The following is a 26,997-nucleotide window of genomic DNA, read 5'->3' on the forward strand; positions in this document are numbered from 1 at the left end:
TCGGATAGGCGCAATTTAAGTATCGACTAGAAGTATCGATAATCATATCGAAAAGTACATTGCGATTGAAAGCTATTTAGAGACCGCCAAGTTAGCAAATTATCACAAATACACGTGAGGAGTTTACTGTTGGATCGGCAATATCTATTAAAATAATGATACTCAGGGTATTTTTGCTTCTATTTTGTGTGGTGTCAGATGCTACTGTGCATAGATTAAACGTGCCTAGAGTTTTGTTGCCAGTATTTAATGACTTTGCTGTCAATTTTACACTCGAAGTTACCGACGGTGCTTGTTATCAATGGTAATCATTGTGTTTCTCTCGTTACGTTAATTTTATTTTATTAATCCCTTATGTGAAAATTCTGTTTGCTTAAGAATATTCTTATTACTAAAACCTTAACGTTCAGTTATTCTTGAATCAGTTATAACATTTTATATGACACTATTAATTTTATATGTGCAATATTTATTTTCTAAATTGTTAAGAGAAAATGAGGTTTAATACATAATATGAAGTTTGTATGTGCTAAATCGTATACCGCTGAAATAAATAATTCTGTTACTTAAACAATACAGTGGAATATTGATATTAATTGTAGGTCAACATCACGTTTAGATATAATTCAGTTAATTCCTATAAATGAAAATGTCGAAAGGACTTGTTCCTCTGCTATTTTGATTCAAACGATAACAAGGGAATCTACTAGAAATACAGCGATAGTATTAGCAGAAGATGTCAATAACGGACAATTTTTAAGATGCGATGTTATTGTTGATGCAATTTTTTCCTTAAATCTTGTCACAACCACAAGGGAATTATATATAGAAGAAGCACCAGAAGCATTTGAAGTACGAGCATATGATGAACAAGGTATAAAATATCATTCAAATTTATGTATTATATTGTTTTAGGTTCGAAACCTTTGAACTTAATAAAATTTTGTATTCTATTGTATTTTAATAGGAAATGAATTTACAACTCTTGCGGGAGTTGAATTTTTTTGGAGTATAGATAATGCTGATAAACGTACATCAGATGGTAAAATACCAAGTGATGTTCTAAGATTTATGACTTATCAAGAATCACAATACGAAACTCCTTCAACTGTTGCTGCTTTAGACGCAGTCAGTAAGACGGGCCATATTGTACTATTAGAAGGAATAAAAACTGGTACAGCAAAGGTATAATCATATTGTATATAGATATGTTATTTTATCTTCTACATGGGATAATAATAAAAATTTTTTTCATTTAGGTTTCTGTAAGATTACCTTATCCGGAGTATAAGCATGTACCACAGATAGAAGTAGAATTGATTGTAATAGCCAATTTAATTATCATTCCATCGGACATAACAGTAATGGCATACGATAGTTTTAAATATAAAATAATGCAAGTGAGTATGTAATACACATATAACGTATCTAATTAATAATATCTTATTTATTGAATAAATGTATTCAAATTTTGCATAGGCTCGTCAAGGTCGTTTAGAAGAAATAAATTTACCATCCAGCCAGTACTATTTAGAAGCTGAAAATCCAGACATACTAGAAATTGATAATGACCATGACTGTGCGTATACTCGAATTTTAGGACGCACTAAAGTATTCTTACACGATAAAAATGTCCGCGACGAATACCCTGTTATTCTGCCATCTGCTATGGTTAATGTGAACGATGTTGCTTATATTACTCTTGCTGTTTTACCTAATAGAAATTTGGGTTTAATACTTGGTCGAACTCATGAAATTGTAGTTGAATTATACGACAGTAAAGGTCATAAATTCTATATTGGAGAAGGTGTAGAAGTATCGATAAAGTTAGACGAGCATTATTTTGAACAAAAATTAGTAACACAAAATGGTACTTATGTTGTTGGTGTGCCTGTAACATGTGGAACAATGACTATCGAAGCTACTCTTTATGGCATAATTGATAAGCACGGCAAAAAGATTCCTGTCACATCGCGGCCTAACACAAGAGCTGAGCTTTTGATTCACACTCCAGTCACTATTCAGCCTACTGTACTGGCTATTCCGTGGGACTTTAAGGCTAAATCACGGTTAATAATTATTTGTAGTATATTGTTGTGTTGTAATGCTAACAATTATAATATTATAAAATCCTATTTCATTATAGATATGACATAGTCTTGAAAGCAAGTGGAGGAGACGGATCATATGTATGGTCAAGTAAACATCCATCCATAGTAACAGTTTCTCAAAATGGAGGAATAAAAATTGTAGCAGCAGGTACGACAGAAATAAGTGTCGCGATGACAAGAAATCAATATAATAAAGATACAACAAGAGTATATGTGTTACCACCTTCAAAGTTAAAAGTGGTTGAATACAGTATGGAAGTAGCTGTGGGAGAACCAATTTATCTCCATATTGCATTGTATGGAAAATTAATTAATGGAACAGAATCTAAAGAGATACCTTTCAACGACTGCAGAGATATCAGTTTTGAAACATACATTCCAGATGGTAATTTTATACAAAATGGTAGCAAGGTCGTAGAACCTGTAGGAATCGCGTGTGCTGTTATGGCAATCACTAGTATGGATATTGGAACATCTGAAGTAACAGTAGTATACAACACTAATGGACAATATTTAACTGACAATATCACTGTGTCAGCTTACGAACCTTTAGTAGCGGTACATCCAGGTGATAAAGAAAGTTTATTAGCAGTAGGATCTTCAAGAAAAATAGTTTTTAAAGGTGGACCTCATCCATGGTCCAGCAAACCTCAGAGTTACTTACGAAAAGTTCAAGTATCTGAAAAAAAAATTGCTGAGGTGATAGAACATGGAGATTCACCTAATGAATTATACAAATTATCAGTTTTTGAAGTAATGTGTAAAGCCCTCGGAGAGGTAGTTGTAACGTATACAATTTCAAACGTTCCTTTACTGCCAAATTGCAAAAGTATGTACGCAACCGAAACAGTACGAATTATTTGTGGTAAACCCAGACATATTTATCTACAACCTGAATATAAGGACAGCAAGAACTGTCCTATTAATTTTAATACGGAAAGGGTAATGGCACATAGCGATAAAAACTTAAAACTTATCACTATAGTAAAAGATGAAGAAGGTAGAACTTTCGACAACATTACGAGTTTACACATCGAATGGAATTTAAAACCCTCGTCTATAGGTTTTGTAGAAATGTCTCCAGGTTGTATAGAAGAAACGCTTACAGACATGAACGTAATTTTACCAAAGAATTACTATCAAAATGTTATCTTTAAAAAACATTCCGGTGTTCTTACGTTAACAGCTACCGTTACGGGTTATCAGAAATACATTCTGAGTAAATTAAAAATTATACCCGAATGGCCACCTTTTGCCATTGAAACTGAAAGAAGAATCTATGAAACTCCACTTATAGAGGCTTCCATACAAATAGTTTTAGTTAACGATACCAGTATTAGTCCTAGCAAATTAATGGTATTAAACGATCCTACTGCAAAATATTACTTACAAGTTAGCCAAGGTTCTGGTTACTATGAATTTGTACTAAATACGGATGACGTTGCAGATGTTCGATACATGGAGTTGACAAAAACAATTAGCATTACACCAAAAACATCTGGAGTACTTAACTTAGCCTTAGTAGATCTTTGTTTATCTTCAAAATCAGCTGAAGCTGTGATTGAGATACAACAGCTTGCCGTTATAGAAATAGAAACAGTAAATAAAATTGAAAAAGGAAAATGTATAGTGGCTGCATTAAAGCTTTACGACACAAATGGTCATATCATAAAATTGCCATCTTTGAATGTATTAGAATTTAAAGCAGAAGTTGATAATGAATGCATTGAAGTTAAACAATTGCCCTCTAGCGAACATGGCAATCCTCCTTATAATCAATTGTTGTATATGATATATGGCCTGGCAGAAGGAGAATCCCAGTTAACATTTGTAAGTAAAGGAGGTGATAGAGAAATACAGAGTGAATCAGCAACTATTCAAGTTTTCCTTCCTTTAAGAGTTTTTCCAAGGAATTTAACGATATTAGTAGGTACAGTTTATCAACTGCAAACAACAGGAGGACCATCAAATGCAGAAATTGAATTCTCTACGAAAAGTAATGATATTCTAAATGTTGATCACAATGGTATATTTGAAGGAAAATCAGTTGGACAAACAAAAATACTTATTAGAGCCATTGGTCTCAATGCCAGAGGCAACAAAGTTATTTATTCTGAAGACTATACTGACATATATGTGTTGCATCTTGAAGGCATTAAAATTGTCGTTCCAACAAGTAGAGTAAAAGTGGGTGCAACATTTCCGCTTTGGGCGTTTGGTATCCCAGAATATTTGACTCCACTTATCATATCTATGCAATTGCCATTAATTTTTATGTGGTCATCCAGTGATTCTAATTTAATTACTTTACATAACATGTATGAAGGTACCGGTATTAATATCAGATATCAAAATGAAGTTTCTTTGAGAGCCAAAGCTATTGGTTCTGGATTGGCAACCATTTATTTAAATGTTACAATGCCGTGTAACATGTTAGCTGGCTTTAAGAGTGATGTAACATACACTACTTTTGTAAAAGTTGAAATTTTTGAAGAATTGCATTTGACCTATCCTGGATTATCTTCCAATGTACCAGTAATATTAATGTCTCCAAATTCTATTTTGAAATTGCAAACAAATCGTGACAAACATGGTTCCACTACTTACAAAGTATTGTCGACCATGCATGGAAATGATTCGGAGGATACACATGCTTTAACTCCAACGTCTAAAACTGTGACTATTGATAAAAATGGCATCATAAAAGCTGGTGAAAATTTTGGAAAAATAGTTATTTCTATTACAAATATGGAAACATATAACTTGAAGCAGTCGATAACTATTATTGTTGAAGTAAGGTTTTTATTGTATATTTTTTAAGCACAAATTAATTCAGAAAGTTTGAGTTAATATTTTTATTGCAACTATTTTGTTCATAGGTTAAACCCATTCATTATATGATGCTATCTTTAAAATCGATTTTGCGAATTCGTAATGGAGAAGAATTGAACATGTTACCTAAGGGTATGGAATTAGACTATGCTCTTGAATATTATGATAATGTTGGAACAAAATTCCATGCTGCTGACGTTAATGCTAAAATTATGTTGAATCGTGCTGACCTAGCATCATTTATTATAAGTGCTGAAAATGCTGTCACTGTAAAATTCATTGAAAATGGAGATCTTGTTGTAAAGGCTTATAATGAAAGGTATCCCAATGGAATGTTTGATTATGTACATATGATGATCGGCGACATAGTTTTTCCAACAAAGGTATTTTGTACAATTGATGAATACTTTTATTTGACATGAACAGCAATATTATTATACATATTTGTTGAATTTACATTATTTTGTAGACAACGTTGACAGTGGGCGATATAGTATGTTTCTCAATGCCGCTACTGGCTTCTGACGGTGATCCAGGTTACTGGCAATCTTCAGCTCCTGAGGTATTGACAGTAGATCCAATTAAAGGAATAGGACGAGCAAAAAATGTAGGATATGCAGTTGTAAAACACAGTCTTGCAACTCACATGCAAGGTGAAATAGAAGTCAATATACAACCTATTGCAAAGGTATTATTTATTTATTAGTTCATCAGTTCAACTTTTATAGAAGACATTTCTTTATTTGTATTTCATTCCATTACGAACAATTTTGCTTTGTGAGTACAGGTATCAATTGTTCCGTTAAGGGGTCGAAATATCACTGGGACTGAAACATTTAGTGTTCCTCTTGTATTGAAGAGTAAAGATGAGCAAATTAAAGAAAACAATGTATTATCTAGAGGTCTAGGTGGTTGTAGAACGTTCACAACATTCACTTTAAATTCATTTCCCTACACCTGTAATATACAATTTGTTTCATCAACTGCATCAGTCGGAGTAAAAGATTTATTTCTTGTTAAGCCACGATTTGATATCACAACAGGTAAGTAATAATTTGATCTCAAAGAACATAAAGACGTTTACCATTCATTAATCAATTATTTGCAATTATTTGTTACAGGTTTCTATTATTGTGATGTGATACCTATGGGTTCTCCGAATATAGTTTCCAGTACTTTAGAGAGCCGTATCCAGATAAATGCACAAAACAGGGACATTGAAGCTGTACCTTTAGAAGTAACATATCTTCCACCTGTCTATGTTGATGCTAAAGAAATTGTTTTTATCAATACTCATTCTCAAATCATACCAACCGCAACACTTGAAATATATGGTCTGCAATCTGTATTAGATCATCTTACAGTGAGTTCAATTCTCGTCGATAAACGTTTTAATTGGAATCAGATTTGAAACTATATTTATTCGTAACGTTCCTTTTTAGATCGATGTACCAGATGGAATGACAGTAAGTGCCCGGCAGTATATTTCAAAATCTACAATGCAGTACAAATTACGTTTAATACATAATCAAGATGACATACAAGGTCAGAAAGTTATCGTTGCAAACGACATCACTAAACAAAATATATCTGTAAGTAAATAAAAGAGTGAAAAGTAAATACGTATTAAAATTACTGGTTCAGTTTATAGTAATAATTTATGCTCCTTTAGCTTTTTGTACGTGTAACAAAATATGAAAATTTCATACCATTGTCTGGTATTCATTGGGTGGATTATATGTATTTCCATCGTTACACGTTTGGAACGCTTGCTGTTCTTGTGATTACATGCTTCTATGGTAAACATTTTCTTATTTTTAATTACATGTCTTTAACTTTCCACAGAAACATTTTATTAATATTTTATTTACTTTTTAATACAGTATGGAAAAATAAGATGGCAAATATTGATTTAAATGTAAAGAATAGAACAGTTTTCGGTATGTATGCTATTACTGTAGCAATACAAGTAATGTGCTTTTACTTTTATTGGTAGTCATTTGATAACATTAATCTTTTTTTGTAGCTGACAAATGTCCACCACAATTGAAAAAGACTAGTACTCCGTGTTCAACTACACTGAACAGTACAAGTATGTCTACACCACGGAGTCCAGTTACACCAATAAGACCATTCTCGGCATTTGACCCAGTTTATGGCGATCCTCGTGGTTTTTTCTCGGTAAGCAAGCGAATCAGATCACTGAATACTTAATAGATACAATAGTAACAAAAAGTGACATTTACAATATAGAGATACATTGTACTTATAACGGTGCTGCGACGTTTTAACTAGAATTGTTTGTAAACAAATATTCGATTGTCAGAAACTGGTGCCTTACTGCCACAAACTCATTTCTATTAGGAGATTAACTACTCTTAGAAGCTAAGGATTTATATGTTGTTTTTATAATGATAATATCAATCAATATTAATTTACGCGCGTATAAGATTATGTATATTCTGTAATATAGAACTTTAAGTTATATAATTTTATAATAGATAGGAGAAACCTTACAAGAGTTTGATGCAGATCTGTTTCAAAGATACGTTAGTTATGTTTACTTTATATATTTGAGGTATATGGTTCCTAGTCATATAGCTGATAATTTACATAATTACAATATTAAAGTATTTAATTATTTGGTACACATCGTCTTATGTGAGAATGTAAAGATACCCACAATAATTTTCTATGTTTTCTTATTAATTACTTGATGTGATTGAAATGATTTGAAGTGCAGAGTGTGATAATAATAATAATAATAATAATAATAATAATTATTATTATTATTATTATTATTATTATTATTATTAAAACGATATTGTTTTGTCAATAATAATGTATGTAATATTTCTACATATCGCACTATTTTATAATTTTTATATTCTTAGACAGAAACATAATTTGTTTTGATAGTTATTAATAATTTTTCACATATTTTGAACAAGCATTGATGTCATATAACGTATAATTTTCATTTACTTACTGCGGCAGAAATAGGTAATATTATTTAATTATAAGATTATATAGACAACAACATGTATTATATACTGTAAAAAATGAAGCGATTTTTAGTATGTTTCTGTAATTTATACATTTATGTTTCTCCCTAATATCGTATGATGTCGAATAATCTATCCTTGTTACTTGTGGTCCATAGTTGACCTTGCATTTAGTCATTAAACTCTTAACAATCACTTGCATATATTTCGAATATAAAAGTTACAATTTTACTTCTGTTAAGCGACAAAAATTGAAGTTCTACCATAGGATGTTTTGAAATTGTTAAAGAAACAACGAATTAAAATTCTTTATAAATAATGTTTATTATAAAATTAGATGTACATAATGGAACAGTCAGGTTTTTTACAATTGTATAGAAAAAGTCGCTTCTCTTGAACGATTTAGGACGAATTTGTATGTTTAATGTTTCTTCGAAGTTTTAAGTAATTTCTCGTATTTGCTTTTACTCGAATACCATAATGCAAAAGGAATAGCTAACGAAGGTAATGTCATCACAGCAAATGCAGTCCAATCGACCTAAATTAAAAATATTTAACGCTTTAATTTTATTCGTGGTAATATTTTTATTCATATAATTTCTATAATTGCTCACCACATGAGAAGAAAATTGTTTATCATAATCTCTGAACGATACAATGAATGCTTCACCGGGTTCACTGCTTACGGCGAATTGTAGTCTAGAAGCATCTTCCTTACGCCTATATAAAACTTCTGCAGATGTGAAATTGAAATATCCAAATATGCGCGGTTTTACAACAACCGTGTGACTGACATTCGTGTAAGGAGGAACACGATCAATCCTTGCATTTATTTCTCCACTGACATGAGTAAAGTGATCTGGATGGAAAGAATTGTCTGTGATTTCAACTTCCAATGCAGCTGCGTTGCCTACATTGTGAACCGTATACTATAAACAGATTACATATTAATACAAAAATGTTAAGCATAGATTACCAAGAAAACATTTTTATATTTACTTTAATTACAATGTCCATGTTCTCTACAAGGTATTTGTTAAGAAGCTGCTTAGATACTAGTAATCTTGCAGCTTCTTCCTCTTCCTCTGCGCGTACAATAAGAATTAAAGCAGCAAAAGCTGCAAATATTATATGCCACTTCATGCTAAAGCGTCAAAATAATTATTCGTTAAGAAAATATTCTTCAAAAAACTTAAATTATTTATAAAAATGTCGATTGCATATTACTTTCAATTTATGCTACGACAATATCGATGAAACTTATGGATTTCTACAAAACCAATTAATGTAACTAAAAGAAAAAACGTTTGAATTAATAGACACTTTATTCACAAAAAGCTGTTAATCGATGTAATTTAAAAAAAGTCAAACGCTATGTTTATCCATTACTGAAACGGTTCAAATAGAACCTGAACCTTCCTCGATAAGTATTTTATACTATGTCAAATATGGTTTTGCAATTAAAGTCCGAGTTTCGGTTAAAGTTTCATTGAATAATTTGGTGAATTTTACCTTTTCGTACAACAGAACTGTGTTACTCGCGGCAATAAGACGATTACTCCATAGGAAGAGTTGGAGGATACATTTGAGAGAAGTGCCAACAGCACATACTTTGCTGCCACGTTTCGATGAGAGAAAATACCGTCGTGTAAACGATTGACTTCCGGTAACGGGTATTTTAATAAAATGGCGGTGAAAACAAATCGATCTTTCGTTATGTATTTGCACAATTTCATTGATACGGATGGAAGCATTTAAGAAATTTGTGCACGATACCACGCATTGTAAATGTTAACGGAAAAATACAATTTGCACGAGGTGTATCAAGTATGTCGTAACAATAACAAGAAGTATTTCTTATTCATTGAGAGTTACATTGAACTATTTCGAATTTTTATGTATTATTCATACTGCACAAACTCGATAATATTATTATTATTGTTAATATAACACTTTAAACAATGGCTGCAAAAATATATCAGTCGGATCAGGAATTGGAAACAAAAGTCAAAAAAGGTTAGGATGTTGTTATTTAATATAGAGATGTTAATGTATTTGATGCTTTCTAGAAAGTCTGGAAAATTTAATACATAAGGTTTCTCCGATCAATGACTCGAAGATTGACAAATTTTTCAATTAATTTTTAGCAACCGAACGCATATCCGAGAATATGCATATAGTTGCAAACGAGCCGTCTCTTGCATTTTATAGGCTCCAAGAACACGTAAGAAAAGCATTGCCCCCTATGGTAGAGAAACGGGTGGAAGTACTGGTGCTTCAGCAGCAGCTTTTGGGTAGATGTTACGACGTAGAGTATGCTGTTAGCGCTATTAAAACAATGCACGGTGCTGGAAAAAGTTTTGAGAATACTTTGGAATTTATCAAGAATGCAATATTCTTTAAACAACAATTAAAATACGAGGAACAGCGCAGACATAAAAAAGATGGGAACAGAGATTCTGTGTACAAAAGATTATCAGCACACATTCCCACGTTAGATCACTTGCCGGATGAAATATCTGACGTCGTAAGAGAAACAGCTAATAGAGTAGAATCTATGATGAATCATGCCAGACATTCTGCTGAAATACAAAAGACAAACTGAAATTGAAAAAAGGAATAAGAATAGTACTACGGTATAGTTACAAGTAATTTATCCACGATCGAGGAATTATGTAAATAAATACATTATACGAAATACTAGTTAAGAAATAAAGTTGTTACTTTTATTTTCCGAATATTGACAAACTTCGTATACTATTTGAACATCTTGTAGTTTTTTTTATATTCAAAGTACTTCCTTTCATTTTATGTTCGAAACATGATAAGTGTTATGCGAATGATTTATAATTGAGAATTTAGAATTAGTTGAATCATATTCGTGTTATGCGAATGAACTAACTAAATTTGTGTTCAGTTTTATGACATTTCGTACGAATATTTTAACTTGTTTCGAGTACCGTTAAAATGAAAAACATACAATCGTAGAAAGTATGAAACGAGCGATTCGATTCATCGTAAAAGTTCTTTTAAATGACGAGTGGTTTAGATAAGAAACTTCAGATGTCGCTGAATTCGTATTAAAGAGTGCAGTACACTGTCGGAAGAGCGGTGTATAAGATGTTGATCAATTTGTGATGTTGTGATAGAAAAAAGAAGACGCGAATGGCTGACGTGCCGATTTTTAAAAAATAATGGCAACCTAGAGCGTGTTCCAATTATCTTTGGACAAGTTTTACGGTACGTTAAACTCGATTATTCGAGATTTTTACATTTTATAGGTTATCCCCGTCCGGTGTTTGTATAATTTTACTCAATTTTGAAAATATAATTTTACTGTTTGCCGATTACTTTATTCTGGAGTCAATTTTTACACGTTAGTTTATATTTAACTTTTAAATATCGAGTGGTTTAGATAAGAAACTTCAGATGTCGTTGAATTCGTATTAAAGAGTGCAGTACGCTGTCGGAAGAGTGGTGCGTAAGATGTTGATCAATTTGTGATGTTGTGATGGGAAAAAGAGGGCACGAATGGCTGACGTGCCGATTTTTAAAAAATAATGGCAACCTAAAGCGTATTCCAATTATCTTCGGACAAATTTTACGGTACGTTAAACTCGATCATTCGAGATTTTTACATTTTATAGGTTATGCCCGTCCGATGTTTGTATAATTTTACTCAATTTTGAAACGATAATTTTACTGTTTACCGATTACTTTACGATGCAGTCAATTTTTACACGTCAGTTTATATTCAACAATAGCATTTAATTACATAAGTAAATGTTTGAAATTTTTATTTAACATTTGTTCAATTTAATAGAACGTAGGACGATTTATGTAGTCTGTAGATTTTAATTATCGAGCAAGCGTCGTTGGTAATTTTGGACAATTTTAATGATAATAATCCGAAGGTTTCGCATTAACAAAGAAACGAAAGTTCAAGACTAATAACATAATAAAATATTCTTATATAACGGTTCGTTAATTAAATCCTAGATGTAACACATAGTAACCTGCATAATTGAAAATGGAGAGTTATTTATAGAAAGTACGAAGTAAATACTTGGCTGAGCAAAATATTTAATACATTATCGGCATACGTTAAATCGTTATTAAAAGGTTAACAATTACATATTGCAGCGTTGACAAGTATATAACACATCGTTGCATGTTTTTTAACATGCGCGTGCGATCGATAAATAACACTTTTGTACATTGATCGTGTTGTTCGAAATCGTATACCTAGATTTATCTTAAATCATTTAACTCGACACAGATGTCTCGGTCTACCAACTCGGAATTTCCAGGTAGATTGTACGGACGCGGCGAATGAGTATGCCACGCGCGTTTCTTGAGAGAAACCGCGCAAATACTTTGCGTTTATAAAGTCATGCGTGCCGCTGTGTCTTGTACGAACTTAAAATTATTCTCAGCAAAGAGACAAGAAACCTGCGACGAACACCGATTCTCGAGCGAGTAACGAGGAACTCTGACTTCCATTTCCAAACGGCCTCTAAGTCTTGTTGTTCGATGTACGAAAGATTGTAAAATTCGCGGAGGGTAGGTATACAAACCTGATCCGAGAAACGTTGCCGAGCAAAATTTCAAGAAGCCAATTTCGAAACGAAATCTTTGTTTCGCGTATGTAACGTGTATTCAGTATTGATATTCGCTGACGCGTTCGAGGAAATAGACGGTAAAAAATTTGCCCGTTGCTCGCGGTATCATCGGTCAAATTGCGATTACGATCACGTAATGCAGTCCGACGAATTCGTCCGCAAGATGCGTTGCGCGATTATGACGAGGACGATAACTTCCCCGAAAAGGGGTTGCCCTCTTTTATTGTATTTAAAATAGTTCCGGGAAGGGTAGTACGCGTTTAAACCTCGATTGTGAAGCAATTACAATCAAAGTGCTATTTATCGCGTAGCACTCACGTGGGCGGTGTTTTTCGCAATCGATTATACGTTCGCGAAATGCGAACGGTTCGCCCGTGCAAATTAAATCTTCCGCGAACCTCGAACATCCGTTGTTCTTAATCGAATACCCGAATCGAATCTGTATCTGTACACGTACATACGTAGATATTCGTATAGTTTACTTTTCGCGTTGTAGCGAAAGTAGTTCCTTCGGAAGACTGTTACACTTGGGAGGAAAGCAATCGGATTCGGGAGTTTTCGCATTGAATTTCGTCAATTTTCCGTCAAACATAATTCACTCGAAGCAATAGAAGTACGTAGATGTAGAGAGTCGTTGCATATTGTGCGCGCAACCGACTTTCGAATTTGTCAGAAAGTGTTCGTTGTGCTAGATTGCGCCAGTTTTTCTCTTTGCGAAGATTCTCCGTAGTACTTGACTCGAATGTTTTTCTTCCTTCCTTCCTTCCTTCCTTCCTTCCTCCCTTTCCAGTACTCGACCCACGGAATGAATTAACCCTTTGCACTCGAGGGCTCCGGAGCGGAGCCATTTAAAATTTGTCTTCAAACTCGAGGGCTCCGCTACGGAGACAATGGAAATAATTTTCAGTTTTTAACATGAGAACAAAAACAAATCGTAAAAATTAGTTATAGGATATTTCGCTGTTGGTGACAAATGACGGTCGCGGCTCGCAGATTGTTATGCTCTCGATAACAGCACACAATCGCGGTTTGAGCAACATTCCGCATTCCGCACTTGGATGCAAGTGAGTTAAGTCGTGTTATTCAGCAGTAGAGTGTATATCAGATTCTAGTTTATCTGTTGTTTTTATATTTTGAATTCATATTTATATCCCTGATATGGCAAATAAAAGAAAAATTTGTGAAAATTATAGTGATATTGAAAGTAGTAGCGACGAATTAGAATTTGAAGTTCATGGTGAACATTACAGAAATAACATAGACGCTCTTGGCCGTGATGAAGCAGACAATATTGAACTAAGCCATGAATCCGATTCTAATGATAGTGATATATTTCCTGCAGTACGACGACACATACCGAGAATTGAAAGTGATATTGAGGGATTTGAAAGTGATACAGAAGGAAATGTAGAAGACACAATAGATTCAACTGGAAATGACGAATGGATGGATGTTTCGGAAGTGGATAATATTCCATCTCCTATGGATTTCGATATTTCACCTCGAATTGCCGGACCACAAATTTCCAACGATATAAAAGAACCGTTAGATTTTTTTCAATTATATTTTACGGATACATTGATTGATTCCATAATAAAAGAGACAAATGATTACGCAAATTCAAGACTGCGTGGAAGGCAATTGTCAAGGAGATCAATATGGAATACATGGAGTGATGTTAATCGGAAAGAATTTCTGGCCTTCATCGGAGTGATCTTGAATATGGGAACCATGCCAGTTGCAAATCTCCAGGAATATTGGTGTACCAAGTTCACCAGTAAAATTCCATTCTTTTCAGACGTATTTACCCGAGATAGATTCCAGCAAATATTTTGGATGCTTCATTTACACAAAAATGCACCAGTAGGCAGAAATACGTGCTTAAGGACTCGCATTCAAAAAGCTAATAACTTTTTACAATATATCAACTCAAAATTTTCCGAACATTTTATACCGTATCAGTCGATTTGCGTTGATGAATCCGTTATAAAATTTAAGGGGAAAATATGTTTTATGACATATAATCCAGCTAAACCCACTAAATGGGGAATTAGAATTTACGTTCTGGCCGACTCAACTACCGGTTATGTTTATTCGGTTTTGCCTTATTACGGCAGTATTACTTCTGAAAATCTCATAAGACCTGATCTGCCTGTCAGTTCCAGAATTCCTTTAGACCTGTACAGAAAACTATTGGACAATGTTCCTAATGCTAAAGGTTATCGTATGTATACCGACAGGTATTATACAAGCATACCCCTTGCTGAAGAACTGCTAAAAATGAATTGTTTCCTCACCGGCACAATCAAAACAAATAGGAAATATTTACCAACGACAATAAAAAAACCGCAATTTGTAAGAGACAGGAAAACAGTGGCTTACAGAAAAGGCAAAACCCTAGTTCTCGCATGGAAGGACAAAAGGATTGTCACTTTGTTAAGTACTCGTAATGAAGCGGGTTTGACATCGGTTGATAGAAGAGTACGTGGTGGTGAATTGGTCAGAATACAAAAACCTAAAATTGTTATCGATTACACAAAAAATATGCGTGGAGTAGATCGGGCCGACCAATATGCTGCAACATATTGTTTTCTGAGAAAATCCCTGAAATGGTGGAGAAAACTATTTTTTTGGGGGATGGAAATGTGTACAGTAAATGCATATATATTGTACACTTCTGTTAAAAAAATAAATAATGAAAAACCAATGACACACTTGAAGTTTGTAAAATTGTTGGTGGACCAATTGATTGGGAATTTCCGACAAAACAGCACATCTCGAGAATACAGTTACACACCAAATACGGAGGCCAGACTCAACAACCACCTACATATTATACGTTCTGGAACCAAGAAAGATTGTGTAGTGTGTTCGAATAGAAAAATTCCAGGCGAAAGACGGCAGACCCATTATTTTTGTGATACCTGTCTAGAGAAGACAAGATTACATATTGGCAATTGCTTCGAGAGGTATCACACTTTGGAAGATTACAAAATGTAATAATTTTATAATTTTTTTTATATATCCTAACATTTGTATCCATAAACAATTAAAAAAATAATAACATACAACGATGACTTTTCTTTCAATGCGTATATCATGAACTTACATGTGAATATGATCTTTTCACTCAAATGGCTTCGAGTTGCTGGTAATATGACTCAAAAAAAACTTCGAGTGCAAAGGGTTAAAAAGCATCGTCCACCGATGCACCGTTTAACCGTATTCCTGTTTTACCAATGCTCGTACAAATTGCGAAAGCTGTGTTGCATCGGCCACGAGTATAACGGTTTATCGTGTAACGAATTTTTCTGGTGCACGAAAACCGTGCTTTCCTCTCGATGTATCGTTCGTCGTTTAAAAGGTGCAAATTTTTCCATTAAATTCGCAGACGTACTTAGACGTGGACGTAGAGGATCCACGACCATTCACCCAATGCAATATCGAATCCTCGATTCGTAGGATCTCTGTTGGTTGCCGTTTAGATCCAACCTCTTTTTATTTATCGAATAAATGTCGGTGAATTTGCCCGTAGAACCGGCACACAAGTCGGTCGCAAAAGTCTACGTACGACAACCTGTAGTCAAAAGTTGCGATTTTACTTGGAAAACGAGAGTTTCGATAACGGTGTGAAATCGTTAGTCAGTTAAAGTTAGAAATATTTCGCAAGGTAACAACATTTAATTAACTCGTTTGCACGATAGTATCGATGAGTTCCAAATATAATATCACGATAATGTCTGTTACGATAAACAACCTCCCGAGACAAACAATGTAAGCGTCGATAACAGCTACAGAAAAGTTCGACGAGTTGAAAACTCGATAATCGGTGCGTTAAAAAAGAAAACGTTCCTACGTACCTGGTTCGACATTGTTGCATCTTATCGGGTATCGCAATGCAGATACTTGTTAAAAGATTCTTTGTCGGCTGATTCGATCACCGGTCTTCGAGTACGTAATTGAAAGACACGTGGCCGAAAGTGGCGAACGCAATAGAAACGGTGATAAAAGCGCTTACCGATACAAGTATCGGGCTCACGTGTTTGTTTACTGATAATCAAAATTCGCGATTTCGTGCAAATGTACGCGCGTCGCGTTACCGGTAACGTTTCGCGTTGCCATTTATCGTAAACGTTGTTTCAGTTTTTTCATCTCGCGCGATTTTAAACCGCGAATACCGAATAGTCGTCTCTCTCGATTAATTTTTCTCGCTCGATCAGGAATTTGTCGATCGAACGTGTACGAGTTTGATACTGTTATGTAAATAGAAGGTCGCGTCACTTTTTACCTATCGTTCTTTACGCATTCGTTTTTACGTCGAACAAGAAACGAGCAACGAAAAAGAAAAAGAAAAAGTAAAACCGGACAAGATATATAATTTGTTTGTCGAGAGCCAGTGGCTCGGGACCGGCGCGTGCTTTATATCGTAGAGGGGATATCTTCACCGAACGGTCGTGTCTCGGTTGTTTGTTGCCGAGTCGGAAGGACTCGAAAGAAAAAAGAAACGGTACGTAACGGGCGTAGCATCATTGGACGCAAAGGATCGAGCGAGACAAAGAACGACGATGGTTCGTCCGCTTGGTACCGTTCCCCGCTCGTTTACGGTCTCCCGGGACAGCAGCGAACCAGAAATACGGTAGGGTGGAGAGCGGTCAGCTCTCAGCGCGTAGGCCAAATCGGCGAGCCTGTAGCTCTCAACGAAGAGACAAATACTCCACCTGCTTCCGATACGTCTCCACGTCTCCACGTGTCCACGTCTCCACGTGTCCACGTGCTCATTTTGGTGATTTCTCCGGGTACTCGAATCAAGAGGTACGCTCGGCCGAATTTCTTACTAACATCTGTATCATTATCCGATTACCGATCGAGTCGAGGGATTAAATCGTTCTATCGTTCGAATTCGTTCCTTCGACTTTCACATTCTACGTTAACAGGAGCGACACGCTCCCGTCGTCTGCTCGACCGACTTTCGACCCGTTTCGACCCGTTTCGACCCGTTTCGACGGGTCGAAAATCACTTATCACGGAAATTGTCTGTACCGTTCGTATTACTCGTAGACGAACCGCGGCCGGTATATACACGTTGCTGCGGAAGCCAACGCACTTTACGCGCGTATTTATTCTCAAATGGGAAACGTTGGTTGGAAACTCGAGACATTCGATATTGGAATAAAATATTGCTTCGGCTGACGAGAAACGCCTGGACCGAAATTTTGTCTTTCGCGTTTAAGGAAGCGATTGGCTCGCGAGTGCGGTATCAAGGTCACCGCTCGTCCACTTCCAACAACGAATTCCTTCGAAGGAACGTTAATCTCGACCGTAGAAGAAGAGAGCAGACTTCGGCTTGAAAAATTTCCCCCATTCTTCTCATTTTCACCGTTTGCGAAGCAACAACTCGAATTTCGGTTTCAATTTCAAATATTTTATGCCCGGTCGAGAGAGACCCGGTGCGTTGGTTATTCTCGGTAGACTGTGATCTGGGAAAGCCGAGGAATATTTGCATAACAAATATACAACGTGCCGATACTTTATTTTCGATCGTGACCAGGTTTCGAGATTGAGCGTGTAACGAACCATCGCGCGAACGTCAGCCGGCTGACGTTCAGAGTACATATGTACTTACATACTCCGACGAGTTACGAATCTTAGATTTACGATTCGGACTTTGACAATACTTTGACGACATTCGCAACATTAACGATACCGATCATTATTCAGACTTGAAATTCACATTTAACCGTGGGCTTAATGAGTTATCTAATTCAATATTAAAGATAACTCGAAATGTCTTATTGAAATGATAATTGGCACAAGATATGCTTGCACCTTTCGTTCGAATAATTTATACAAAAATGGTGCGATTTTTTTCATTGTTTCGTGTATGCAGCGATCGAGCGCTAAGTATTTCCTACGGTCTCGTTGCATTTATCGCTCTCAAGATTTATCGCTGAAAGGAAATCGTCGGATTCTGCGACATTTCCGGAAACGTTTGACGCGAATTTATTTGAATGACAATACGCCGTCGAAATAACAAAGTAGGCGCTTTCAATCGCAGTTCCATTGAAAGTGAGAAGAGGTCAGTGGTCAGTCGAGTATAGAAATGTTCCCAGAGGCTCTTGGAAAGTTACCGACCTTGACAGACATTTCGTCCTTCCAAGTTATATACGCGCCGTTCGATTAGCTTATTTTTTACACACCCGTACCGATAAAAAACGCTTTTGTCCTCGGAATCCTGACGCGTTTCCCCAACTTGGGCTTCTTTCGAACGCGCGCGCCCCCCCCCCCCCCCCCCTCGTCCGTTCGTTAACCATAGAATTCTCGAGTCTCTTGCCGTCACGTGGAAGCCACCCCGTGCCTTCCGGTGGCGACTCCTTGCTACGGAGGTACCGATGTTACCGGTGATTTCAATGATTTTCGCTTCGCGAAAGCGAACGTTTCTTTTTCTTTCGTTTCGAGACTTTGTTTCTATTCGTTGAACCAGTAGTTGAATGGACCATCGCGGTACCATTACGCTTGGGATCAAGTACCGTACCATCGGCTGGGTCGAAGATTGTATCGATCGTCCAGTAACGTTCACCGGACATTTTACGTAAAAAATTGTTTTACAAAAGTATTCGCGAATATAACTACCTACAACTTTCTTCGCGTTTCTAATAAGTTGTATTTTCACTTTGGACCGTAACCGACGATACATCGTTCGTTCCCCAATTAAGAAATTAGGAATTTTCCAGGATCGTTCGTTACTCTTTGTAGATGCGAGTAGGCGCAAAGTAGAGACGCTTGTCGCGACGCGATTTATTCTTTTCTTGCGCAACGATGTTTTCAACGTGTAGCAACGGCTTTTAGAAAATCTTTGACTCGAGGAAAATAAATCCAATTTACAGTTTTCCGATCGGCGAGTTCGAGGAACCGGTCCGTTCCAGTCACAGGTTAAACACTCGGGTCGATGTTTATTTCGAAACGATAAAGATTGGGCCTATTTTTAACGGTAGAATCGAAACGATTCTTCGCTACTCTCTGTTCGTCTTGCGTTATCCCAGCGTTGAAATCGGCAAATTGTCCGGCAGGAGTGAAATTTCGATCTCGTCGAAGGAATCCTGACCGTCGTCGTACACGTGTCCAGCCGTATTGCGCAACCGAAGGTATTATGACTATATGGAGCATTATTGACAGACGGTAGAATCGTCGTGTCGCAATAACCGGTCCGACACGCTCGCTTTCCCCAAACTCGCGTGGTGCATCTTCGTCCTCTCTGTTCGTACGGCACCCTCTTCTCTCAACCTCGAAAAGTAAGAGGGGCCATCCGGCAAGTTTTCCCTACCGATTTCACCGAATATCTTCGACGAACGGAAAGCACTTTCTTCGACTTCGTCGCGCACTATCGTTTTCTTTGCGACGGCTATCGACCGACTCCGTGGAGGACAGTCGCGAACTTTTCGCGCAAGCTGTGAAAGTGTTCCGAATTGACTCACGCGGGAAATGTTTATTCGTCGTTACGGGAACACGTGCCATTGATGGATTAAAAGAAAAATGCGATACACGGGAAGGTATGGTGTAACGTGGTAACCAGAAATAAGTTCAGGTACGATAGAGTTAACAGCGACGAGACCATTCTCGCCGGTTCCATCGAGAAATACGTATCGTACATTGTACGTACTATATATCGCGGGTTAGCGATCGTTTCAGGTTCCCTCTCGAAGGAACCGCTCGATCCGTGCCCTTCCGATTCGAACCTACTTTGCAGGATCGTAGTAGATCACGGATCCTTGTTGCTACGCGTTAAATATTAGCTGTAACGACTCGATCGTTTTTTAGATAGAAATGATCGATGACATATCCCGCGATATATACTACGAACATCGATCTCTGTCATTTAAGCGATTGTGACGCAGATGTTAGCCATAATCGAGCTTTGCGTTCCTCGATCCCGTTTACCGAAATATTTTCCTTTCTTTTTCCATTGCATTCATTTACAATTGCATTATCGGTGCAGATGATCGTAAAGATACGCTCGATTGTGTACCATCGGCTCGACGATCGCTTCGATGACAAAGATCGATATTCGTAATATATATTGGCGAAGTATGTAATCGCTTATATCTCTAAAATTATCGAGTTATTACATCTAATATTTAACACGTAGCAACAGAGGCCCGTAATCTGCCGTACTGTGCAAAAGTAAAGGGGAGGGGGGAGGGATGGGGGGCAGGTTAAGTGCTTCTCTTGTCCGAGTTAAAATTTTAGTCCGTTCAAAGTGCCATCGCATCGGTGTGACACTCTGATCGTGCGAAAGTTAGTTCTACAAGAGACAGCGTCCTCCGAAGAACCCTATCCATCTATGTGTATATCGGAGAAGTGTTCCAAGTTGGAGTTCGAAAATCAACATTTGCGTCGTATCGAACATCGAAACGGACGGAATGTTCCAGGTTGTAAATAGTAAATTGTTGAAAACGAGAAACATGCTGACACGCCTGTTCGAGATCCACGGCCGGTTTTGCGCCGGTCATCCTCTGGAAGTGATCGTGACGACATTTACTCTCACGGCATGCATCCTGAACATGGAGACCGGAAGCGGACAGCCACGAGACGGAGCCCTTCCCGTGTCTTCGCACTGTCGAGGAGCCGGTCGATGTAATTCGGACGTAAGCAGACATTGAATAACTTTGAACTCTTATGCTTGTACGCGGTGAGACTTTTTCGACGCACTCTACGATCAAATATCCTACGAATCATTTTTAAGTCTCGATTATTTTGTTAGGACCTAAACGCAGCTGATATTATAGTCATGACTGTAATACGATGTCTAGCAATACTGTTTACCTATCATCAGTTTCGCAATCTACAAAAATTGGGTTCCAAGTATATTTTAGGTAAGCAACCATTTGCTTCCACGTTGTACAACTGTTGCGCGTTAGTTCCGAATAAAACCCACGGTTACGTTCAGTTCCGTTCGAAGAGCGAAAGTGGTGCAAATCTATTTATCTTTCTTGCAAATTGTAAAAGGTGTGCTGGATTTCGATCGATCGAAAAATGAACGCAAAGCGTTAATTGGTTTCGTTCCAGGTTTTCGACGATCGCCCGATAATAAAATTTATCGGGTGGTTTTTTTTTTTTATTTTTTTTTTTTTTTTTTTTTTATTTATCGAATTTCGAAAGTGTCGATTTCGACTCGTCGTCGACTCGTACACGGAGGATACGAGTGGCGATCGAACATCAATTCGAACAACCAGGGGTTGTGCGAAAGAATAAGAGTGAAAAATGGAAAATGAACGCAACGGTTGCCAAACCGGACACTTTGGAACACTTATTTGTTTCGAATCTCAGAGTATCCAGACCAGATTTCGATTCGAATCTAAAGTATCTACGATAAATAAGTAAATTCATCGTCTCCTTGCATCGTATTGTATTTTACCGATGGCGGTGATACAAGAATCGAATAAGAACGTTCGTGTTCACGGGCTTGCAACGTTTTCGGATCGAACGTTTTAGGAAATTATTACGGAAACTTTCGTTTTAACGAAAAACGAACCACTTGCACCACTTTCGTAACGAATGGCTCGTACTGGAACGATTACGCGTAAGACGATTATTCGTATAACCGAACCGTGTTGTGTAGCACACGCACGAAAGCTTTCAACGTCGGTGAAAGCGCTGTGGAAAGTGATAGCGTTCGATTCTGCGCGACACGCGATGACGTTTAATCGCCGAATTTGCATAAAATTTAATTGCGAAAAGTCCTGCGCGTTTTTCAACGAGTACCGTGATCGATGCGTGCGTTCCTCCTCTTCTCCAAAGCCGGATCAACCGTTCGTTGGAAACACTTTTTCTCGTTAGAAACGATGGTCCGATGTTCGGACAACAAACCGATCAATTAATAGAGACGTATCGCTTTAACCGTAACGTTTTCATAGGTATCGCTGGCCTATTTACCGTGTTCTCGAGCGTTGTGTTCACGTCTAGCGTGGTGAACTTCGGGCGCAGCGACATTTCCGATTTAAAGTAAGTGTTTACTCGAATGCCAAGAGACGAACTCGTAAACGCGTTTTAAATTAAATTCCTCTCGCCTAAAGTGTTTCCTTTCCAGAGATGCGTTGTTCTTCTTCTTGCTGATCATCGATCTCTCGAAAGCCGCGGTATTAGCGCAGTTGGCCTTGAGTTCCCGCAACCAAGAGGAGGTGCGAGCGAATATCGCTCGTGGCATGTCGCTCCTAGGGCCAACCATTACGTTGGACACTTTGGTGGAGACCTTGCTTATCAGTATAGGGTCGTTATCCGGCGTTCGAAGATTAGAGATCCTGTGCAGCTTCGCTTGTCTCGGAGTTGTTGTCAACTATATCGTTTTCATGACATTCTATCCTGCGTGTTTGTCACTGATTCTCGAGGTAATTAAGATCGTTACGATGTATATATACATATCCTCTTGGACGTAAATTCTCGTATACGGCCAATATTACGAGTCTCGCGTCGTTTTCGCTTTTATTCCAGCTATCGCGCGGCACGAATGGCATGAAACCATTGAGCGCCGACAAGATCTTCACGATGCATCCGTTGAACGAGGAAGATCAAAAACCGAATCCGGTAGTGGAGCGCGTCAAGTTGATCATGATCGCTGGGCTATTTGTGGTCCATGCTAACAGGTACTGTATTTCCATAACATTCTTTTTTCTTTTCCGCGCAATGTACTATATACGCGTCGGGTTTTCATTCGAGGCAGACCCTATCTTTTATGACATCGGATAACGCGCTCACGTGGAAAGAAAACTGCCGGAAAGTTATCACCTATCTGCCCCTACCGTGTGCACTTTTTTTTTTTACCAGAGTGTATTGACGTTTCTACTTTTTGTTTGTCAGTTTTCTTATTCTCAACTTCCACGGGTCAGGTTCAACTTATTACACAGTAATATAAGTATACGTTTAATTCATATTCAACGAATTCCGCGAAAAAAGATGGTATCGCGGAGGGGTTTGGACTCCTTTAACCCTTTCACTGTTAAGTTGAGAAGCAGTACGCGACTCGCCTGTGTCCGGTTACGAATAACAGTAATTATCGATTCTTTTGCGTCGAATTCGAGATTTCGTCGAGACAGCTCGTAGAAAGAGCGCTGGATCATACGAGATCTAGTGCCGTTCCGTTCACAAGGTTCGGGAATTCTTTTCTTAGTGACGCGATGGTGAAACTCGAAGGTTGTCGAATCACAATCTATGCAAATCGCGCGTTATAGCATATAAAACGTATTGTGTGCAATCACTGAGATTACAAATGTTCACGCAGATGCATATTTCGATGGGATATACGTATACATAAAGAAGCGATATATCGTCGTTCGAGGATCTTAAAAATGTAAAAATGTCTTTTATTTTGCATATTTAGCGCGATTCGTTGCATCGTTCGTTCTCTTTAAAAGATATATACTTTAAGAGTATAGAGGACTAATGATACTCAAAGTGCTCCAAACAACGAAGGTTTCCACGATACTTGTAGCATATTTTCTACATTTATAACACGGCCACTTTATTCGTGAATATATGTCTTTCATTTCCGTATTTTTGCGCCTGCCCGTGTCTCCGTCTGTACCGTTTTTTTTTTTTTTTTCTTCTCTTCTGCTGCATAAATATCTATAATTTAACGATTACATGAAATTAAAATTAATTTCCATGCAATAAACGCAAAAATGAGATTCAAATTCGATGCTTATTATTAGACCGCATTTCAGATAAGTGTTAACGCACGTTAACTGACATACGTGTTTCAGTCGCTGGCCTTTCAAGAACGATGAAAATGGCCACACGGTGGAGAGTAAGATGTCACCTGCGAACTCGCATATTGTAACGGACACTTACAACAAAACAGAGAACTCGACGGAAGTCAAAGAGTATTTGATGAATTGGCTGTCAGTGAGCGCAGACAATATCGTGATTCTGATACTTCTTCTTGCACTAGCGATCAAGTTTATTTTCTTCGAAGACAAGGGCGATATCGCCAAACAATTACGATTCAAAGAGGAAGACGATACAGAGGAGAAGCTTGAAACCGAGCATACCGTTCCCGAAAATATGAACACAACTACCATGAACATGTCGTTGCGTCAACGATTTGGAGAACCACACTCGACGATGCGATCTGCCATCTTTCCCTTGTCCGGGGTAGGCGGTAACTGGATCGAAGATGAAAATGAATCTCAAACGGAGTTTATCGACAAAGAGGTGCAAACCGACGGAAAACAATTCAACGTGGACACACCGAGCAGCGAAAGTTCGCCTCCTCGATCGAAAGATCCTAGATCGATAGAAGAATGTCTTGAGTTATACAAGTCCGAAGTAAGTATATTTGTTTTGAAATTTCACCGGTAAACCGATGCAACTGCATTTTTCCTTTCAAAGACACTTTAAACCTCCTTGTGTTTACAGCTAGGAGCGACTGCATTAACGGACGAAGAAGTTATTCAATTGGTCAAATCCAAGCATATAGCCGCTTATCAGTTGGAAAAGGCTGTCGGAGACATGGAGCGCGGGGTCCGGATTAGACGCCTTATAATTGGAGAGGTTGGAAAATTTGCCGAAGATATGATCGATTTGCCGTATAAACATTACGATTATAGCAAAGTATTGGGATCGTGCTGCGAAAACGTCGTAGGATATGTGCCGGTACCGCTTGGAATTGCTGGCCCGTTGTTAATCGACGGTGAATTATACCATGTACCGATGGCAACGACCGAGGGATGTTTAGTGGCATCCACTAATCGCGGGAGTAGAGCGCTGATGAAATGCGGCGTGACGAGTCGCGTAGTGGCCGATGGAATGACCAGAGGCCCCGTTGTAAGATTTCCAAATATCGTCAGAGCCAGCGAGGCTATGGCATGGATGCAAGACACCGAGAACTTTAAAGAAATGGAGGACAGCTTTAATTTAACCAGCAGATTCGCAAGATTGACAAAGATTCATATACGTATCGCTGGTAGGCATTTATTTATTCGATTCGTAGCAACGACCGGTGATGCCATGGGAATGAACATGTTGTCCAAAGGAACGGAGAAATCGTTAAATACAGTGAAGGAACATTTTCCTGATATGGAAATATTATCGTTGAGTGGCAATTTTTGCACGGATAAAAAACCAGCGGCGGTAAATTGGGTTCAGGGTAGAGGTAAAAGTGTCGTTTGCGAAGCAGTGGTACCAGCAGACATTGTTACCAATCTGTTGAAAACCTCGGTCCATGCTTTGGTCGACGTGAATATCAGTAAAAATATGATCGGATCTGCTGTCGCTGGCAGTATGGGCGGTTTCAATGCGCATGCCGCGAATATTGTGACGGCGATCTTTATAGCTACTGGCCAAGATCCTGCACAGAATGTTGGCAGCAGTAACTGTATGACTTTGATGGAACCCTGGGGAGCGGATGGTACAGATTTGTACGTGTCCTGTACAATGCCCAGCATAGAGATAGGTACAATTGGTGGTGGAACCGGTCTTCCTGCGCAAGGAGCGTGTTTAGGTATGTTGGGCGTCAAAGGCGCCAACGTTGATCTACCCGGTGAAAATGCTAGCAGACTAGCTAGAATTGTCTGCGCTACAGTACTTGCCGGTGAGTTGTCACTGATGGCTGCTCTCACAGCCGGTCATTTAGTAAAAAGTCACCTTAGGCACAACAGGTACGTTGGTAATAAACAGTGTACATTTATACTTTTCTGTCTCAAAAATGTCAAGTTCAATAATATACGATTGCATTTCAGATCGTCTACAACAGTAACGAACGCAATGATTGTTCCCCAAAGAAATATGGGTAATACACTGACTGTGCCAAATGTCTTACGGCCTGTACAAAGTATTTGTAAAGAGTTTATAGAGAAATCTTAGCGTTAATCGAACGTAAACTGATCCCGGTTTGACGTTTCGGTAGAATTTTGTGTACGTGCTGTCGAACGACGACTTCAACATAATATTCCAAAGAAATATTTCGTTCATCTACGTGAAAAAGTATATACATATATACCAAAAAGTGAAATTAAATTAAAATGTAAAAGTGATTTGAATATGCTATCCAAATGACTTATGTTGCGAGTAAAGCATAGTATTTTCGATATAATGGATTTCTATACATAATTTGCAAAGAACTATGCAATTAACGATGGTTGTATAAAATTAACATTGCGCAAAGATTGTTTTTCTGCGTACACGATTATATTTTTACATAGTGCAATATTAATTTTTAGCTGTAGTAATTTAATCGATCAGGATTGATACAATATAGCAGTAAAAGGTAATATAATCAAAGACTGTACATTATGTGGTATACAGAATACAATCAAACTAACGAATGTCCTTCGTAATTAGAAATATGCATATAATTATGGTATTACAATGCAAATAAAAATTGTAAATTGTACACCTTGTTTTTGTATGTTTAATATAAGGGAAACTCGTTTAAGA

General features: G+C 37.4%; 4 protein-coding genes across 6 annotated transcripts; 3 read left to right on the forward strand and 1 right to left on the reverse strand.

Annotated features, from left to right (window-relative positions):
• The first annotated feature begins 1 nt into the window (after position 1).
• Positions 2–7,680, forward strand: Gp210 (nucleoporin 210). The gene is made up of 14 exons (XM_076321723.1): positions 2–304; positions 603–874; positions 968–1,185; positions 1,260–1,400; positions 1,480–2,069; positions 2,147–4,904; positions 4,991–5,326; positions 5,413–5,631; positions 5,731–5,986; positions 6,065–6,306; positions 6,386–6,535; positions 6,616–6,742; positions 6,827–6,883; positions 6,970–7,680. Exons 1-14 carry the CDS (start codon positions 156–158, stop codon positions 7,155–7,157), a joined length of 5,703 nt encoding a protein of 1,900 aa, XP_076177838.1. The 5' UTR covers positions 2–155; the 3' UTR covers positions 7,158–7,680.
• A 573-nt stretch (positions 7,681–8,253) lies between these two features.
• On the reverse strand, positions 8,254–9,717 carry Ssrbeta (signal sequence receptor beta). The gene is made up of 4 exons (XM_076322421.1): positions 9,461–9,717; positions 8,948–9,092; positions 8,563–8,877; positions 8,254–8,486 (listed from the first exon to the last, which is right to left on the reverse strand). Exons 1-4 carry the CDS (start codon positions 9,700–9,702, stop codon positions 8,370–8,372), a joined length of 819 nt encoding a protein of 272 aa, XP_076178536.1. The 5' UTR covers positions 9,703–9,717; the 3' UTR covers positions 8,254–8,369.
• LOC143152382 (BLOC-1-related complex subunit 8 homolog) lies at positions 9,603–10,701 on the forward strand. The gene is made up of 2 exons (XM_076322422.1): positions 9,603–9,964; positions 10,096–10,701. The coding sequence occupies exons 1-2, from the start codon at positions 9,910–9,912 to the stop codon at positions 10,551–10,553; spliced, it is 513 nt and encodes a 170-aa protein (XP_076178537.1). The 5' UTR covers positions 9,603–9,909; the 3' UTR covers positions 10,554–10,701.
• A 349-nt stretch (positions 10,702–11,050) lies between these two features.
• On the forward strand, positions 11,051–26,953 carry Hmgcr (HMG coenzyme A reductase). Of its 3 annotated transcripts, XM_076322416.1 has the most exons (10): positions 11,051–11,188; positions 11,401–11,554; positions 20,997–21,212; positions 21,329–21,440; positions 22,482–22,569; positions 22,655–22,952; positions 23,056–23,207; positions 24,324–24,888; positions 24,979–26,219; positions 26,301–26,953. In XM_076322416.1, exons 3-10 carry the CDS (start codon positions 21,030–21,032, stop codon positions 26,422–26,424), a joined length of 2,763 nt encoding a protein of 920 aa, XP_076178531.1. In that variant the 5' UTR covers positions 11,051–11,188; positions 11,401–11,554; positions 20,997–21,029; the 3' UTR covers positions 26,425–26,953. The 3 variants fall into 3 exon arrangements, with proteins under 3 accessions (XP_076178531.1, XP_076178533.1, XP_076178532.1); XM_076322418.1 differs by lacking the exon at positions 11,401–11,554 and having other exon boundaries at positions 11,123–11,188; XM_076322417.1 differs by lacking the exons at positions 11,051–11,188; positions 11,401–11,554 and adding an exon at positions 15,787–17,382.
• Positions 26,954–26,997: the final 44 nt, after the last annotated feature.

The sequence above is a fragment of the Ptiloglossa arizonensis genome, chromosome 10 (genome assembly GCF_051014685.1).
Source record: "Ptiloglossa arizonensis isolate GNS036 chromosome 10, iyPtiAriz1_principal, whole genome shotgun sequence".
NCBI classification, from domain to species: Eukaryota; Metazoa; Arthropoda; class Insecta; order Hymenoptera; family Colletidae; genus Ptiloglossa; species Ptiloglossa arizonensis.

Bases quoted from the DNA above. Each gene is read 5' to 3' on its own strand.
- LOC143152382 (XM_076322422.1), top strand. From the start codon at position 9,910: ATGGCTGCAAAAATATATCAGTCGGATCAGGAATTGGAAACAAAAGTC. The intron at 9,965-10,095 runs GTTAGGATGTTG...ATTAATTTTTAG, and splicing joins GGAAACAAAAGTCAAAAAAG to CAACCGAACGCATATCCGAG.
- Ssrbeta (XM_076322421.1), bottom strand. From the start codon at position 9,702: ATGCTTCCATCCGTATCAATGAAATTGTGCAAATACATAACGAAAGAT. The intron at 8,878-8,947 runs GTAAATATAAAA...ATCTGTTTATAG, and splicing joins ACATGGACATTGTAATTAAA to TATACGGTTCACAATGTAGG. The intron at 8,487-8,562 runs GTGAGCAATTAT...TTTTTAATTTAG, and splicing joins AACAATTTTCTTCTCATGTG to GTCGATTGGACTGCATTTGC.
- Gp210 (XM_076321723.1), top strand. From the start codon at position 156: ATGATACTCAGGGTATTTTTGCTTCTATTTTGTGTGGTGTCAGATGCT. The intron at 5,632-5,730 runs GTATTATTTATT...TTGTGAGTACAG, and splicing joins ATATACAACCTATTGCAAAG to GTATCAATTGTTCCGTTAAG. The intron at 5,987-6,064 runs GTAAGTAATAAT...TATTTGTTACAG, and splicing joins ACGATTTGATATCACAACAG to GTTTCTATTATTGTGATGTG.
- Hmgcr (XM_076322416.1), top strand. From the start codon at position 21,030: ATGCTGACACGCCTGTTCGAGATCCACGGCCGGTTTTGCGCCGGTCAT. The intron at 22,953-23,055 runs GTAATTAAGATC...CTTTTATTCCAG, and splicing joins GTTTGTCACTGATTCTCGAG to CTATCGCGCGGCACGAATGG. The intron at 26,220-26,300 runs GTACGTTGGTAA...ATTGCATTTCAG, and splicing joins AGTCACCTTAGGCACAACAG to ATCGTCTACAACAGTAACGA.